We start from the raw sequence: 18,174 nt of genomic DNA, 5'->3' as shown, positions 1-18,174 counted from the left end.
TTCACTCTGAACAACCACATATAACCACAGAGATCATACATCCATATAGAGGGCATCAGAGTTCACTCTGAACAACCACATATAACCACAGAGATCATACATCCATATAGAGGGCATCAGAGTTCACTCTGAACAACCACATATAACCACAGAGATCATACATCCATATAGAGGGAATCAGAGTTCACTCTGAACAACTACATATAACCACAGAGATCATACATCCATATAGAGGGCATCAGAGTTCACTCTGAACAACTCTGAACAACCACATATAACCACAGAGAGCATACATCCATATAGAGGGCATCAGAGTTCACTCTGAACAACTACATATAACCACAGAGATCATACATCCATATAGAGGGAATCAGAGTTCACTCTGAACAACCACATATAACCACAGAGATCATACATCCATATAGAGGGAATCAGAGTTCACTCTGAACAACCACATATAACCACAGAGATCATACATACATATAGAGGGCATCAGAGTTCACTCTGAACAACCACATATAACCACAGAGATCATACATCCATATAGAGGGCATCAGAGTTCACTTCAGGAAAGAAATTTTCAGTACAGACACCAAACATGGCTTCAGTGGTATTATGCTCTCACACATACCAATAGTCAGTCCGATAGATACTGTGTGAGAGAGACTGAGATTTTGGCCCCTCATCAGGGGGAAGGGCTGACTGGCCCTTGAGTATTTTCCTTGTGTTGCTGGGCCATTTGCCATAGATTAGGGCCGAGGATTTAGCCGTGTTACATACACACGGCATAATGTGACCCCTGTGCATATACACTTGAGTATTTTGGGCCATTTGCCTAGGCCGAGTAATCTGTTTGCCATAGATTACACACACACACACCACACACACACGGCACACACACTGTGCATACACACAGTAACACACACACACACACACACACACACACACACACACACACACACACACACACACACACACACACACACACACACACACACACACACACACACACACACACATATATACACACACACCCTTCCAGGCTGTTACCAGGGGCTAGGATTAGTTGTGCAGCTAAATAGGCTTACAGGATGGGGAAGGCAGGACACTGTGTGGAGTGAAGTGGTGCATGGGTGATGACCCCCCTCACGGTAGAAGGTCACCGTACCGTGAGTAGATCCCGCTGTCCCAGGTCGCGCCAGGTCAATCTCAGGCTCCCGGAGGTCGGCTGGTGGCCAGGAAGAGATCAAGGATCCCATATCAGATATAGGTCCACAGAGTCCTGTCAGGAGGTTCTCGCTCTCACACCTCTGTCTCAGCCTCCTCTCTTCTTGCATCTCTTTTTTTTATCTCTGTTTCCATCTCTCTGACGATCTCTCTATTTTCATCTTTCTTTTGCTGTGTATCTACCTGCACACTTCTCCCATGTTTCTCTTCATTCTGTTGCTCTATCACTCGCTCTCTCTCTCTTGCTCTCTATTCCTATCTCTCTCTCTTCGGGTCATCCACTCCTTATTTATAGACCCTTAACCCATGGGTTCCACAGGGCATTCATTCTGCCTGGCTGAAACCTGTGTGTGTGTTTTTCAGGTGTGTGTAATGGGCAGTGTAGTTTGTGTTCCCGACATCTGTATGTGCACTTTTAACCCTCACCGAACCTAGACCTTCCACCTTCTCCTCCGTTTGTAAACTCAGAGCGTTGTCGGACTGTCCGGTCGTAAAATCAGAGTGTTTTGCTCTTGGAGTAGGGTCGATCCTAGCGTTCTGACCTCACACCGGCAGTCAAGCACCCAAGCTAACTGGCTAAAGTTAGCTAGCTTGCTAGTTACATCCAGACATAAATGAGAGAACACTCAGTCTGACCATTTTACTCTCCCTAGCAGAGCTGGTTAGGGTGTTTTACATGTTATCCAGAGTGTTGGTGACTGTAACTGTGCTGATGGCAACAATTTAAATCACACTTTTTTTTGGCTGATGTTTACTGACACCGGCCATATTCAACAGGTGTTGAGTGTTCGTAAATTCCTAAATTATTCTGCGCTCTGGCACACTCGGACGAGAGCGCTCTGAAATCGGAGTAGATAGCCAGAATTAACAATGTCCGTTAAGAACGCACAACGACTATACCACTTAGCTAAGAATGCTGTGAATAATCAAGTCAATAAACGTTGGGTAGTTAGATCGCATAGAGTTAATATACTAGCTCGTTCGATGTATTAGTAGCCAGCTGACGTTAGGTAACTAGCTAACATACCAGTACGTACTGCTGTAATTCAGGAGAGCGTAACTAGCAAATTGTCAGTCAACATAACGTGTAGCATAACTTATTTGAAAAGGCATTGCTTAGTTAAATCAATGAATTTGTATCCGCTCTCGTCGGACTTCGGCAGCATATTTCCCACCATTTCTTCCAATCTGAAAGACGTTGTGAAGCCACGCCCGTTTTGTGAAGAGTTGCATTATGGGCCCTAAAAGCACAGAAATGGTGTCCACTGCTTGTTTACTTTGTATTTTGACGAATGTAGTACGACATCCGGGAACTTTTGGCATAATAACTATATCCATACTATGACCAATAAGCATACTACATACTAACCACCCCCACCTTTTTATATTGCTGTAGTTCCAGTATTGTCAGCCCGAGCTCCTGTAGTTTAGCCACAGTGTATTGTTTTAGTTCCAGAGCTGTAAGGTCAAGCTCCTGTAGTTGTTTACCTTTGGTTGTAGTTCCAGTGCGCTAGGCCGGCCTTCCACCACGGCACCAGCCCTCTGCTGCCAGAACATTCTTCACGCCTTGTAATTACTGAGTTTCAGTCCAGGGGATTTCAGGCCACTAACAGCTGTAGCTGTCAAAATGGCAAGCGAGAGGAAACGGACTGTTTTGGACAAACTATTTAGTAGGTGCATGTGCATTTGTGTGCGCGTAGTACACCTCTCAACAGAGGAAGGAAAATCTGACTACGAACGGTACAGCTACGCTAACGAATACCTCAAAGATTTTGAGCACCTGGGAAGAGCCTTCCGACGCATAAGCTGGTCTTTCAACCGGCTGAAACGATCCTCTCTTCGCAGGATGATGCGTTGTGCATTTCTCGGGCTCGTTTCAGCTGTCTCCTGTATTCTGTTCACTCTCCGTTGCTGCCCGCAAACAGAAAGTAAAAAGGATGGCACAAAACAGCCATGCTAATGCCTCCAGTACGCATCACAACAATAGTCACTGTCGAATGGCGTCATCGGTCGCCACTAGACATTTGTTTCCCCCGCCAATGAAACCCAGTCCCGTTTCCAGTTCCACTGCAAATGGAAAACAACCTAAGAACGAACTAGGTTGGTTGGTTCTGCTGGTTCTGCCACGGCCAGTCGCGGTCTGGTTCCTCTTAAGGGAATTGAGCCATCAGAGACCTTCTTGCCTGAGGTATCCTTCCTATCTGACCTCAAACCCAGGACCTCTCTAGGAAGAGAGAGCACAGGAGCATCAATAAGGCATCAACTACCCACATAGCAGTTAGAGCCCTCATCCCAGCCCATAGCAGAATCAGAGAGAAAGAGTTCCTAACCTGTGGCTGCATCCCAAGTCACACCCTATTTGAGGTGCCTTTTGGGATGTACACTTCGACGCCATAATAAAACCACATCCCTGGACTGCATGAAGAGTGGTAGGGGAGTTACACGACCATGGTGTTCACAGCGGTGTGAAATCACCTAGCTCACCTCTTTCCGCCATGATTATTTCATGCCGGCTGCGATATTGTAATGCATATTTAAGGGACTGAGAGGTTATCTCTCACACACTCTCTTTCTAGGGAGTGTAGGCTAGTCTTTCTAGATCAGTTCCTAGATCTCTGTGTCTCGAGGAGTAGGGTCTCTCTCTACTTGTGTTGGATGCTGATTGGCCTGTGTTGGATGCTGATTGGCCTGTGTTGGATGCTGATTGGCCTGTGTTGGATGCTGATTGGCCTGTGTAGGGCAGCATAATCCCATGAAGCATCAAACACACACCACTAGAACAACAATGGACTTCACTATTTTAGTTAGTGCTTACTGCTTGTTTTCCATGGATTCCAAGTTGACCTAATACTAATGCCTGATGTTATGAAGAATTTGCTGTTTGAATCCGTGGGAGTCTATAAATTTGATAGCACAGAGACTTACCCAGTAAAAGGGCTTAATATTTTTCATGGTTGTGCCACTGCCATGCCAAGCAGTGCCACTGCCAAACTGGGCACAGGGATCTCCTCTGGCATGTGGAGAGGGCATCACCCACCACATGTGGCAGTGCCCCCGTCGTAACATGACGGTCTACCTTCTGCCTGGGAGGGTAGGCTTACATACAGTATGTTCACTATGCGACCGCAGCTTAGCGGGGCTAGATTCACGCCCCATCATGTCCACACGGACTCCCTCACCGGCTGCATTGAGTTACATTTCTCTACCTTTACAAACCCCATAAGTTGAGGAAACCAGGGCCGTTTGGCACAAAATGGACGGCGTCGGATGTGCTATGTTTGCTAATGTATGGTAGGTTTCAAGTCATCTATGTTGGCTCCGCTGATCCTGATTAGGGGCGACAGACTTGGGGGAGGCTTAACGGGTCACCTGACCTTCACACAGGGCTCAAAGCAGAGGAGTGGTTGGCCTGGCCTGTGCACTCTGCCACAACACACACACACACCAGCTCTGGTCTGCTGGCATTAGGGTCTGTCGCCACTTAATCTCCCCCACAATAGTGTGTGTGCGATGGAGCGGATTAGTGATATTCCTGGGAAAGGTGTAACACCAGAGGGACACGCTAATTGTCGCCACAAGCATTACTCGTCGTTGCTGCAGGGCATCGTTCTGCTTCTCCTCCAGTCATTATTCTGTTGCATCTGGCCGTACATCTGTTCATGTTTGCTCTCCGTCTCTTTTATCGTTTATTCATCCCCTTTCTATCTGTTTGTATTTGCCCTGTGTTTACGCTCGGTATGTTGGGTTTGTTTGCTTGCCTGTCTACTCATCTTCTCTCCTCTATCTGACCGTCCTTTTTTTAGCTGTGCTTTTGTTCTTTACCTGTTTTTTTCTTTAGTGTGTTTTTTTTCTCCTCCAAATATTCATCTTGTCTTCCTGTCAAATCCGTTGTTCTGTTTCACATATCGGCGCATGCACTGAGTGTAGAACACATTAGGAGCACCTGCTCTTTCCATAACACAGACTGACCAGGTGAGTCCAGGTGAAAACTATGATCCCTTATTGGTGTCCCTTGTTAAATCCACTTCAATCAGTTTAGATGAAGGGGAGGAGATGGGTTCAAGAATGATTTTTAAGCCTTGAGACAATTGAGACATGGATTGTGTGTGTGTGCCATTCAGACAAAGACAAAAGATTGAAGTGCCTTTGACCAGGGTATGGTAGTAGGTGTCAGGTGCACCGGTGTGTGTCAAGAACTGCAACGCTGCTGGGTATTTCACGCTCAACAGTTTCCCGTGTGTATCAAGAATGGTCCACCACCCAAAGGACATCCAGCTAACTTCACACAACTGTGGGAAGCATTGGGGTCAACATGGGCCAGCATCCCTGTGGAATGCTTTTGACACCTTGTAGAGTCCAGGTCCCAACGAATTGAGGCTGTTCTGAGGGCAAAGCGGAGTGTAACTCAATATTCGGAAGGTGTTCCTCATGTTTGGTTTCATACTTAGTGCGTCTCTGTCCTCTACCGCTCTCTGTATGCCATCACTCACTCATCCCGTCACGATGACTGGTTCATAGGTCAGCAACAAAGGCTCTCCACCTCTGTTAGTCTTCTCCAGTATGAATGGATCTGTATGAGTTACTCCAACACACAAGCACTATTACACCTGCACTGTTCATGGGCAATGTTCTGATCAGTGACCTTGATCTAGATATTCACACGATGACAGTGAAACGTGCACATTGTATTTAACAAACATGCGTTGTATTTGCAAGGCATCTGCCACACACACACACACACCACACTTCAACACAATAGGCAGAAAGCTTCCCACACTACTTGCCTGTCTCTTGCGTCTTGCGGACGAGGAGGGCACACACGAGGAGGGCACTATCTGGGGAGGAATGGGAGTTAGTATGATGTATGATGCCCCCCCCCAAATGCCACCAGGCCCTGCCTGCCCATAAGCCCCTTAAGGGATTAACCAATGGGAGCTCATTGGTGCTTAAGACTAGTGAGTTAATGCCCACCCGGTGTGGCACAACTAACCTAGCCCCTGGCCAAGCTAGGCTCACATAGCCGCATAGATGAACAGACAAACTGACACTCACATACACATGTGCACACACACACACACACACACACACACACACACACACACACACACACACACACACACACACACACACACACACACACACACACACACACACACACACACACACACACACACACACACACACACACACACACACACACACAGATAATAGTCCCCATGTGGCCCCGTTGGTAGAGCACGGAGGTTGCAAAGCCAGGGTTGTGGGTTCGATTCCCACAGGGAACCAGTACAACAAAAAGAAGGCAAGAAAATGTATGTACAGTCGCTCTGAATAAAACTCATCTGTTAAATGTCTCAAATGTCGACTGTTAATGCCTAATAAACGTAGTCTTTCCCACACACTGTTTTCCCCATCAAATTGCTCTATTGGCATCAAACGTGTCCACACGCTGCCAAAGCCAGCACATATCCCCCAGCTTAGTGGGTTGTAAAAGTCGTGTCTTTAAAATATGTTAACTGCCTCGTTTTAAAATGCCCAAATAGCAGAGTGTGATCGGGCATGATTCAGAGTAGAGCGTAGCACGTGTGGTGTTGGTGGTGTCACTGTGGAGAAACACGTGGCTGGTCTCTGCTCTCTCTGACAGAAAGGGATGTTGAGCACCGTGTGGGCACTGTTAAGACGTCGATGTGTTTTATTGATTCATTGGGGGTTGTGCGATTGTGATTCTGAAGACGGCATGAATCATATTAGGGCTGGGAATTGCCAGCAATTCTATGTCTGTTGTGATTCGATACTGTGATTTTTTTATTTTATTTTTTTTTTATGTTCCGAACATATTGCTCATCGTATGTCTGCTGCAGAGAGATGAGAGAACAAGTGATCAGTCATGGAAATAAAAGTTCTGAAAACAAATAGGATATATGGCCTGTTCTAGTTTTACTATCTTGATGATACCACTGCTATCAAAAATGACCTTTTATCAGCCCAACCCCCTCTCTCGTCTTCCTATTCTTTCTCTCTCTAGTTCTCTCTTTTTCACTTCCACGATGCTACATTGACATCAAAGCATGCCATTCATATTTGTATATTGCCAAACAAGAACATAACAGCAATCTTTCTCCCATTCACCTTTTTTAAATTATTATTATTTTTTTTTTACAATGACATTTTTTTTAAAATGCGCAATTAAAGCAAATGTCACAGCCGACCCCTCTCGCTCTCTCAGGGTTTCTTCCGGCGCAGTATCCAGAAGAACATGGTGTACACCTGTCATCGCGAGAAGGGCTGCATCATCAACAAGGTCACCCGCAACCGCTGCCAGTACTGCCGCCTGCAGAAGTGTTTGGAAGTGGGCATGTCCAAGGAGTGTGAGTACTATTCCTCTCTCTCTCTCTCTCTCTGTATGTCTCTCTCTGTATGTTTCTCTCTCTGTATGTCTCTCTCTGTATGTCTGTCTCTGTATGTCTGTCTCTCCGGCTCTCTCTCAATTTCAATTTAAGGGGCTTTATTGGCATGGGAAACAGTTTCTCCTCTCTCTCAATTTTTTTTATTATAGAAATAAATACATCTATTTAAGGGCTTTATTGGCATGGGAAACATATGTTAACATTGCCAGAGCAAGTGAACTAGATGATAAACGACAGTGAAATAAACAATAAAAATGAACAGTAGACATCTCTCTCTCGTTTGTTCGCCTGTCTCTTCTGAGTGAATACTGTTTCCCAAGAAATGCCTTCCCGAAGTAGATATTCAAAGCACCACGCGCTGACATGACAAAAAGTGATAGTTCTAATACATTTCGAGATGTTTTTTTATTTTTATCAAGAAGCAATGGTGCGCAACCCGCCACACCCCATGATGGCTTCCCTCCCTCGGTCCACGCCCTCCTACACATCCACCACACACATATGCTCACACAGATTGTACATCCCCCTATACGCTTCAATGAGGCTAAGCGCTAAAACAATCTCCTAGCACATTATCTTCTAGGCCCCCTGTAAGTGAGTTCTCCTCCTCAGCGTTCCGAGCAGCTGGTTTATAGCAACATTCATCCCAGTCAAGGCTGCTAGGGAAATCAACGACTGCCATCTAGTGGTGGGGAGTATGTTACTACACCTGGGTAGTGGCGCACAGTGTGGTGTGTTGTTTAAAAAAATATATATTTGACAAAATCAGCAGGTGTGTGTGTTTTTTTGCGTTTTTAAGTTGGGGGTTGTGTGTGTCCAGGGCTGTCTTAACCCCTCTTGATTGACCTTTGAGCCGGTCAACCTGGAACGGTCAACCTAGAACCCCTAACAGTAAGACTCTTATCTCTGAAGGGGGGTGACACACTGATGCTATTTACTAAGTCGTGTGTGTGTGTGTGTGTGTGTGTGTGTGTGTGTGTGTGTGTGTGTGTGTGTGTGTGTGTGTGTGTGTGTGTGTGTGTGTGTGTGTGTGTGTGTGTGTGTGTGTGTGTGTGTGTGTGTGTGTGTGTGCCATGACTGATTAGAGTGCCAGGCTAATAGTTCTTTAATGGCTTCATTAGGTTGTGTTTTCTGGGCCCACGCTGGCAGCTCTGTCTCTGGGGAACAACAGTGTAACACACATAGTGAACAGTGCTGCGCTGCCCCGAGGAAAGAGAGCATCTTATTTATCATGGTTCCCTTCTTCTTTCCAATTCTCTCTCACACACACACACTCTCTCACTCACACACTCTCTCACTCTCTCACACACTCACACACACACACACACACACACACACACACACACACACACACACACACACACACACACACACACACACACACACACACACACACACACACACACACACACACACACACACACACACACTCTCACTCACATACACACTCTCTCACTCACATACACACTCTCTCCCTCACACACTCTCTCACTCACACACTCTCTCACTCACACACACACTCTCACTCACACACACGCTCTCACTCACACACACACTCTCTCACTCACACACACACTCTCTCTCACACACACACTCTCTCACTCACACACACACTCTCTCACTCACACACTCTCTCACTCACACACTCTCTCACTCACACACACACTCTCTCACTCACACACTCTCTCACTCACACACACACTCTCTCACTCACACACACACTCTCTCACTCACACACACACTCTCTCACTCACACACACACACACACTCTCTCACTCACACACACACACTCTCTTACTCACACACACTCTCTCACACACACTCTCTCACTCACACACACACACTCACTCACACACTCTCTCACTCACACACTCTCTCACTCACACACTCTCTCATTCACACACTCTCTCACTCACACACTCTCTCACTCACACACTCTCTCACTCACACACTCTCTCGCTCTCTCACACACTCTCTCGCTCTCACACACACTCTCTCGCTCTCACACACACTCTCGCTCACACACACACTCTCGCTCACACACACACACTCTCTCGCTCACACACACACACTCTCTCGCTCACACACACACACTCTCTCGCTCACACACACACACTCTCTCGCTCACACACACACACTCTCTCGCTCACACACACACACTCTCTCGCTCACACACACACACTCTCTCGCTCACACACACACACTCTCTCGCTCACACACACACACTCTCTCGCTCACACACACACACTCTCTCGCTCACACACACACACTCTCTCGCTCACACACACACTCTCTCGCTCACACACACACTCTCTCGCTCACACACACACTCTCTCGCTCACACACACACTCTCTCGCTCACACACACACTCACTCACTCACACACACACTCTCGCTCACACACACACTCTCTCGCTCACACACACACTCTCTCGCTCACACACACACACTCTCTCGCTCACACACACACACTCTCTCGCTCACACACACACACTCTCTCGCTCACACACACACACTCTCTCGCTCACACACACACTCTCTCGCTCACACACACACTCTCTCGCTCACACACACACACTCTCTCGCTCACACACACACTCACTCACTCTCTCACACACACATGTATGTGTCATCGCTTTATTTTGGCAGCTCTTAATATATTGAGAATATATAAATATGACATGTGAAGATTAGAGGTCGACCGATTATGATTTTTCCACACAGATCCCGATTACTCGGGCGATTAAAAAAAAATATATATATATATATTTTTGTATTATTTTATTTTTTATATATATATATTTATATTTGTAATAATGACAATTACAACAATACTGAATGCACAATGAACACTTTTATTGTAACTTAATATAATACATATATAAAATCAATTTAGTCTCAAATAAATAATGAAACCTGTTCAATTTGGTTTAAATAATGCAAAACCGTTTTGAATAAGAAAGTAAAAGTGCAATATGTGCCGTGTAAAAAAAGCTAATGTTGAAGTTCCTTGCTCAGAATATATGAAAGCTGGTGGTTCCTTTTAACATGAGTCTTCAATATTCCCAGTTAAGAAGTTTTAGGTTGTAGTTATTATAGGAATAATATGACTATTTCTCTCTATACCATTTCTATTTCATATACCTTTGACTATTGGATGTTCTTATAGGCACTTTAGTATTGCCAGCCTAATCTCAGGAGTTGATAGGCTTGAAGTCATAAACGTTGGCAAATGCGGGAAAGTGCTGTTTGAATGCTTACGAGCCTTCTGCTACCTACCGCCACTCAGTCAGACTACTCTATCAAATATCAAATCATAGACTTGATTCTAATAAACACAGAAATATGATCCTTTGGTCATTAATATGGTCAAATCCAGAAACCAAAATTTCGTGAACCAAGCATTTATTATTGCAGTGAAATACGGAACCGTTCCGTATTTTATCGAAAGGGTGGCATCCCTAAGTTTAAATATTGCTGTTACATTGCACAACCTTCAATGTTATGTTATAATTATGTAAAATTCATGCAAATTAATTATGGTCACACAGTTCACAACGAGCCAGGCGGCCCAAACTGTTGCACATACCCTGACTCTGCTTGCACTGAACACAAGATTTCCCTAGTTAATATTGCCTGCTAACATGCATTTATTTTAAGAAAGGCATTGATTTTTATGGTTAGTTACATTTGTGCAACGATTGTGCTTTTTTTCGCGAATGTGCTTTTGTTAAATCATCCCCCGTTTGACGAAGATGAAGTAGGCTGTGATTCGATGATAAATTAACGAGCACCACATTGATTATATGCAACACAGAACAATCTAGTTAACCTAGTAATATCATCAACCATGTGTAGTTAGCTAGTGATTATGTGAAGATTGATTGTTTTTTATAAGTTAGGTTTAATGCTCGCTAGCAACTTGCCTTGGCTCCTTGCAACCACAAGGTCCTTTTGACACTGCACTTGCATAACAGGTGGTCAGCCTGCCACGCAGTTTCCTCGTGTATTGCAATGTAATCGGCCAAAACGGCCAATTACCGATTGTTATGAAAACTTGATATTGGCCAAAATTAATCGGTCGACCTCTAGTGGTGATGCAGTGGGTCTCTAGAGGAGGGTAGACAGAATGTGGAGAGATTAATAAGGAAGGTGAAAGAGAGACCGAGGGAGAGCGAGAGAGAGTGTGTGTGTGTCTGTTGCTACTGTTTGGAAACAGACAGTTAGTCCCAACTCTCCAATGTCTCCCTGTCTGTATTGTGCCAGATCAGCGACACACAGATTCTCCTTCTTAAGCTCTTTTCACACTGTCACATCAAAGCACTTCAGCTCTCCCCCCCTCTCTCTCTCTCCCACATACAATTCACTCACACCCTCTCCTCTGCAAATTTCCCCAATAACACACGGCTAACACATTTTTTATTCTCTCTCTGTCTATCTCTGTCTCTCTCTGTCTCTCTCTGTCTCTCTCTGTTTCTCTCTGTTTCTCTCTGTCTCTCTCTGTTTCTCTCTGTCTCTCTCTGTCTCTCTCTGTCTCTGCATGTGTGCCAGTTTGAGGATAAAAAGTGTATATGGTTCCATCTAGTGGTTGATGTGCGTATTTCCCCCAATGTACAATGTCCCAGTTGATCAGCGTTTGTGTTTCCAGTAGTGTCTGGTCTCCGGGATAGCGATCGTTTTTTCTGACTGCCTCTGTGTTCTCTCTTTGGCCGGAGATGGCATGCCTATGTGAGGATTGTGAGGTCAACCTGTAGTGGTTAGTATTCACATATCCCAGAAAATTGCCATTTGAGCCCAAAGGATAACCCTCTCCCCCTCTCTTTGTCTCTTTCTCTCCCTCCCTCAGCGGTGAGGAACGACAGGAACAAGAAAAGAAGGAGGAGAAGAAGCCAGAGTGTACTGAGATCTACGTGCTGAGTACCGAGACCGAGCAGATGATCGAACGCGTCCGCAAGGCCCATAAGGAGACTTTCCCCTCGCTCTGTCAGCTGGGCAAATACACCACGGTGACTTATACGCACGCACACATTACCCTCGCTCTGTCAGCTGGGCAAATACACCACGGTGACTTATACGCACGCACACATTACCCTCGCTCTGTCAGCTGGGCAAATACACCACGGTGACTTATACGCACGCACACATTACCCTCGCTCTGCCAGCTGGGCAAATACACCACGGTGACTTATACACACACATTACCCTCGCTCTGTCAGCTGGGCAAATACACACGGTGACTTATACACACACACGCTCTGTCAGCTGGGACTTATACGCACGCACACATTACCCTCGCTCTGTCAGCTGGGCAAATACACCACAGTGACTTATACGCACGCACACATTACCCTCGCTCTGCCAGCTGGGCAAAGACTTATACACACACATTACCCTCGCTCTGTCAGCTGGGCAAATACACCACGGTGACTTATACGCACGCACACATTACCCTCACTCTGCCAGCTGGGCAAATACACCACAGTGACTTATACGCACATTACCCTCGCTCTGCCAGCTGGGCAAATACACCACGGTGACTTATACACACACATTACCCTCGCTCTGTCAGCTGGGCAAATACACCAGAGCGAGGGCACACATTACCCTCGCTCTGTCAGCTGGGCAAATACACCACGGTGACTTATACGCACGCACACATTACCCTCGCTCTGCCAGCTGGGCAAATACACCACAGTGACTTATATGCACATTACCCTCGCTCTGCCAGCTGGGCAAATACACCACGGTGACTTATACACACACATTACCCTCGCTCTGTCAGCTGGGCAAATACACCACGGTGACTTATACGCACGCACACATTACCCTTGCTCTGTCAGCTGGGCAAATACACCACGGTGACTTATACGCACGCACACATTACCCTCGCTCTGCCAGCTGGGCAAATACACCACGGTGACTTATACGCACATTACCCTCGCTCTGCCAGCTGGGCAAATACACCACGGTGACTTATACACACACATTACCCCCGCTCTGTCAGCTGGGCAAATACACCACGGTGACTTATACGCACGCACACATTACCCTCGCTCTGCCAGCTGGGCAAATACACCACAGTGACTTAAACGCACATTACCCTCGCTCTGCCAGCTGGGCAAATACACCACAGTGACTTATACGCACATTACCCTCGCTCTGCCAGCTGGGCAAATACACCACGGTGACTTATACGCACTGACTAACATACACACTCCTTGCACGCTCAACATACCAGCCAATGTATTTGTAGAATCACAGACTAACCTACATGTATGTATCTCCCTCTCCCTCCCTACAGAATAACAGTGCAGAGCACCGCGTGGCTCTAGATGTCAACCTGTGGGATAAGTTCAGTGAGCTGTCCACTAAGTGTATCATCAAGACGGTGGAGTTTGCCAAGCATCTGCCAGGCTTCACCACCCTCACTATCGCTGACCAGATCACCCTGCTCAAGGCTGCCTGTCTGGACATACTGGTGAGGAGACGCATCAGGACACAAAACACACACACACACACATTAGGACATGTGTGTATTTATTACAAACAGCAAAACATCGACAGAAAGTGAACAGCAATATATTTGTGCTTCCCTTCCCAACTAACTCAGTGGCCTTGTGGTTTGTGTCCGTCCTGAGATTGGGAGTTTGATCCCTGGTCATAAAAAAATGGACCTGATGCATCTCTGCCTGGCACTCAGCATTAAGGAGATGGATTGGGAGGGGGGCATTTCGGCTCGCAAGACTGACTGACTTCTTTTCCCCCATTTCCCTCCTTCCCTCTTTCTACCTTAGATTCTGAGGATCTGCACGCGGTACACTCCAGACCAGGACACAATGACGTTCTCAGACGGGCTGACCCTGAACAGGACCCAGATGCACAACGCAGGATTCGGCCCGCTCACAGACCTGGTGTTCGCCTTCGCCCAGACACTCCTCCCTCTGGAGATGGACGACGCCGAGACCGGCCTGCTCAGCGGCATCTGTCTGCTGTGTGGAGGTACTGCACCGCTGCTCGGGTTCCAACCCAGCACTGCACCGCCTATCAGGGCCGGGAGTTGATATCACGAGGCCAATTGTCATTTGTTTTCAAGCAAATTAGTATTGGGTATTAAGGATGTGTTTTTCGTGTGTGTTTGTGTGTGTGTGTGTGTGTGTGTGTGTGTGTGTGTGTGTGTGTGTGTGTGTGTGTGCGCCTGTGTGTGTGTGTGTGTGTGTGTGTGTGTGTGTGCACCTGTGTGTGTGTGCACCTGTGTGTGTGTGCGCGCCTGTGTGTGTGTGTGTGTGTGTGTGTGTGTGTGTGTGTGTGTGTGTGTGTGTGTGTGTGTGTGTGTGTGTGTGTGTGTGTGTGTGTGTGTGTGTGTGTGTGTGTGTGTGTGTGTGTGTGTGTGTGTGTGTGTGTGTGCGCGTGTGTGTGTGTGTGTGTGTGTGTGTGTGTGTGTGTGTGTGTGTGTGTGTGTGTGTGTGTGTGTGTGTGTGTGTGTGTGTGTGTGCGCTGTGTGCGTGCGCCTGTGTGTGCGCCTGTGTGTGTGCGTGTAGACCGTCAGGATCTGGAGCAGGCAGACAAGGTGGACGTACTACAGGAGCCCCTACTGGAAGCTCTGAAGATCTACGTGAGGAAGAGGAGGCCTCACAAACCACACATGTTCCCCAAGATGCTGATGAAGATCACGGACCTCAGGAGCATCAGCGCCAAGGGTGAGAGAACACGCCTGCACACTGCGTTGTTTGTGTTTTTTTACAGGGTAGATTTAGTGTAGCTTAAACTTCTTCCAGTGTGAAGTCATTGGTAGCTTGGTAAACTCTATTGTTTTATGTTGGTGTTAACATTATTTTGGCAGTCACCTGTATGAGCTTGTTATAAAACTTAATTCACAGTTCATTTTGTAGAAACTATTGATCCTCTGTGGCTAAATTATGCTCTCTGGTGTATTTTAGACTTTGAGTTGGCTCCTGTGATTCTATATTTGGTGTTGTTTTTCTTCTTGGGCCCCCTCTACGGGCTTGGGCCCCCTACGGGCTTGGGCGCCCCTACAAGCTTGGGTCCCTGTATTAATTCAGCCCTAGTCTCAGTGCAACACTACTACCATTTCTATCTATATCAGGCGTTATTTATTTGAAGAAAAATATTTAGGGTCTTACATATGATATTTTGCTGTAGTGGCCGAACCTTGTGGAACACATGACCCTCTCACTCTCTCTGCCTCTCTGTTCTCCTCCCTCCCTCTCCTCCTCCAGGAGCGGAGCGAGTGATCACTCTGAAGATGGAGATCCCGGGCTCCATGCCCCCTCTCATCCAGGAGATGCTGGAAAACTCAGAGGGTCTGGAGGGCCAGGGGGCCAGCGGGGGCCGCTCCAGCGGAGGAGGGGCCCCACCAGGCAGCTGCAGCCCAAGCCTGTCCCCCAGCTCAGCCCGCAGCAGCCCCCCTGCACCCTCCCCTTAGACTGGGGTCCACCACCACCCCCCAGGCAGGGACAGCCAGAAGGCATGACTACAGACTCCCACACTGTGACAAACCAGGCCAGAGTGGAGTGGGGTTAGGAAGAGGGCCAAGCCTGGGCCCAACCAGGACGGACTTTGACACTTTGAGGGTAAACGCAGGCCTCAATGGAGAGACAGCCGTCCCCCCACTCCCCCTATCTCAGCCCCAGACTGGGCACCATCATACTTAACTGAATCTGGATGGCACGATAACCATCGCCCCCACCACCACCACCACCACCATAGACATGCCTCAGAACCAGCGCCAGGGATTGGCAGACGCAACACAAGGAGTTTAATCTGAGATGCTCTGTTTACTCTCCTCAGTCATGACTCTGTTCTTCCTCTCTCCCCCTCAAGACTATGGGACAGGAATTCAGGCTCAGTGCCTGTCAGACCTGGGGTAAAGGGGTCGACAAGATGCACGTCTTTCTGCAGGGAACTAGACAGACAGACTGCTGGACACTGGGCACGAGTCATCCCGAAATGTTGTCAGGGACAGCAAATGGGGGCTGCTCAGAGGGGGGGGGGGCTGCCTCTCCTTCACAACTTTGAGAGACAGATTTTCTTACAAAAGATATATGGAAATATAAATATATATATATTGAAAAAGTAATCATTGCAATTTGAATTGTCCAGGTGGAATGATGCATAAAAGAGGAGTTGCTATCTTTTTTTCTCAGTATTTTTCTCACTGTTCTAAGAACTTAGATGTTATTTGTGATCCCACCTCCCCAGACCTAGTGTTTTGTTCTCTTCGTTTCACCCAGGAATATCAGCACACTAAGTAGTCACCGTGGAAATGTGTCTTTTCTATCAAATCAGAAGATAAGTAGAACAAAAATGACGACACGATTTCAGATGCAATTCACTTTATGCACTAGACCTCTTGCACTGTCACGTTCACAAGTTGGATCAAATTGAGACACAAAACACAAATTGGACCAGGTTGGGTTGGCATCTCTCTGGTTTTGTTCCATTTACAGTATTTTCTTCTTTTTTTTCCATAGGAGAAAAGGAAACGTAATGGTTCTATGATCTAGAGTCAAGTTGTTGTGGAGTTATGAAGATGACGTGTAAGAAAATAGCAGCCATGAAATAATGTACATAAGATGTATTCCTTTGTGTTAAAGTACATGGAGTCTAGCCAATTTTCACTTTTGTCAAAGCCTTTTATGTTTTGCTTTTTGTTTGGTGTCCTGAAGTGAAGGCATGAATCACTGGTCGCCTGTTTAGAGCGCTTAAGGAAGGGACGGACTGCTAGGAACACCATAGCCATTGACAACCTGTAATGAGAGTTGAAATGTAAAAAAAGAAAGATTTGACCATTTAAAGACCAACAACTCCGTGACCCAGGTCATCCCTCTCTCATTCCATTTCTGGATAATGTATGTATTACCCCCAACAGCACTGCCTCTGTACTGTAGCACATTATCTATGTGCTCCCACTACCCCCCACCATCAGTCACAAACTGTACCACGTTACCAGTATGCTCACATTGTAGCACATTGTCTGTAGGATGTATCTATATATGTCCGTGTTAACTCTGTGACACGATACCAGTACGCTCACAACACCACTGCCTCTGTATGTATACATGTCCCCCATCTCTACCCCCCCCCCCACCCACAACACCACTGCCTCTGTATGTATACATGTCCCCCATCTCTCTACCCCCCTCCCACAACACCACTGCCTCTGTATGTATAAATGTCCCCCATCTCTCTACCCCCCCACCCACACCACCACTGCCTCTGTATGTATAAATGTCCCCCATCTCTTTCCCCCCCCCACCCACACCACCACTGCCTCTGTATGTATACATGTCCCCATCTCTCTACCCCCCCCCACCCACAACACACCACCACTGCCTCTGTATGTATACATGTCCCCCATCTCTCTACCCCCCCACCCACAACACCACTGCCTCTGTATGTATACATGTCCCCCATCTCTCTACCCCCCCCCACCCACAACACCACTGCCTCTGTATGTATACATGTCCCCCATCTCTACCCCTCCCACAACACCACTGCCTCTGTATGTATAAATGTCCCC

General features: G+C 46.9%; 1 protein-coding gene across 1 annotated transcript in view; it reads left to right on the top strand.

Annotated features, from left to right (window-relative positions):
* Positions 1-17,901, top strand: part of rarab (retinoic acid receptor, alpha b) — a 201,811-nt gene extending 183,910 nt beyond the window's left edge. Inside the window, 7 exon segments of the mRNA XM_046304021.1 lie at positions 7,454-7,595; positions 12,481-12,501; positions 12,504-12,640; positions 13,936-14,112; positions 14,429-14,633; positions 15,173-15,331; positions 15,872-17,901. Coding sequence (XP_046159977.1) covers positions 7,454-7,595; positions 12,481-12,501; positions 12,504-12,640; positions 13,936-14,112; positions 14,429-14,633; positions 15,173-15,331; positions 15,872-16,077 — 1,047 coding nt within the window. The 3' untranslated portion in view covers positions 16,078-17,901.
* The last annotated feature ends 273 nt before the right edge of the window (positions 17,902-18,174 follow it).

This window comes from Oncorhynchus gorbuscha, linkage group LG16 (genome assembly GCF_021184085.1).
Source record: "Oncorhynchus gorbuscha isolate QuinsamMale2020 ecotype Even-year linkage group LG16, OgorEven_v1.0, whole genome shotgun sequence".
In the NCBI taxonomy this organism is placed as follows: domain Eukaryota; kingdom Metazoa; phylum Chordata; class Actinopteri; order Salmoniformes; family Salmonidae; genus Oncorhynchus; species Oncorhynchus gorbuscha.
This window is presented reverse-complemented; position numbering and strand designations above follow the sequence as displayed.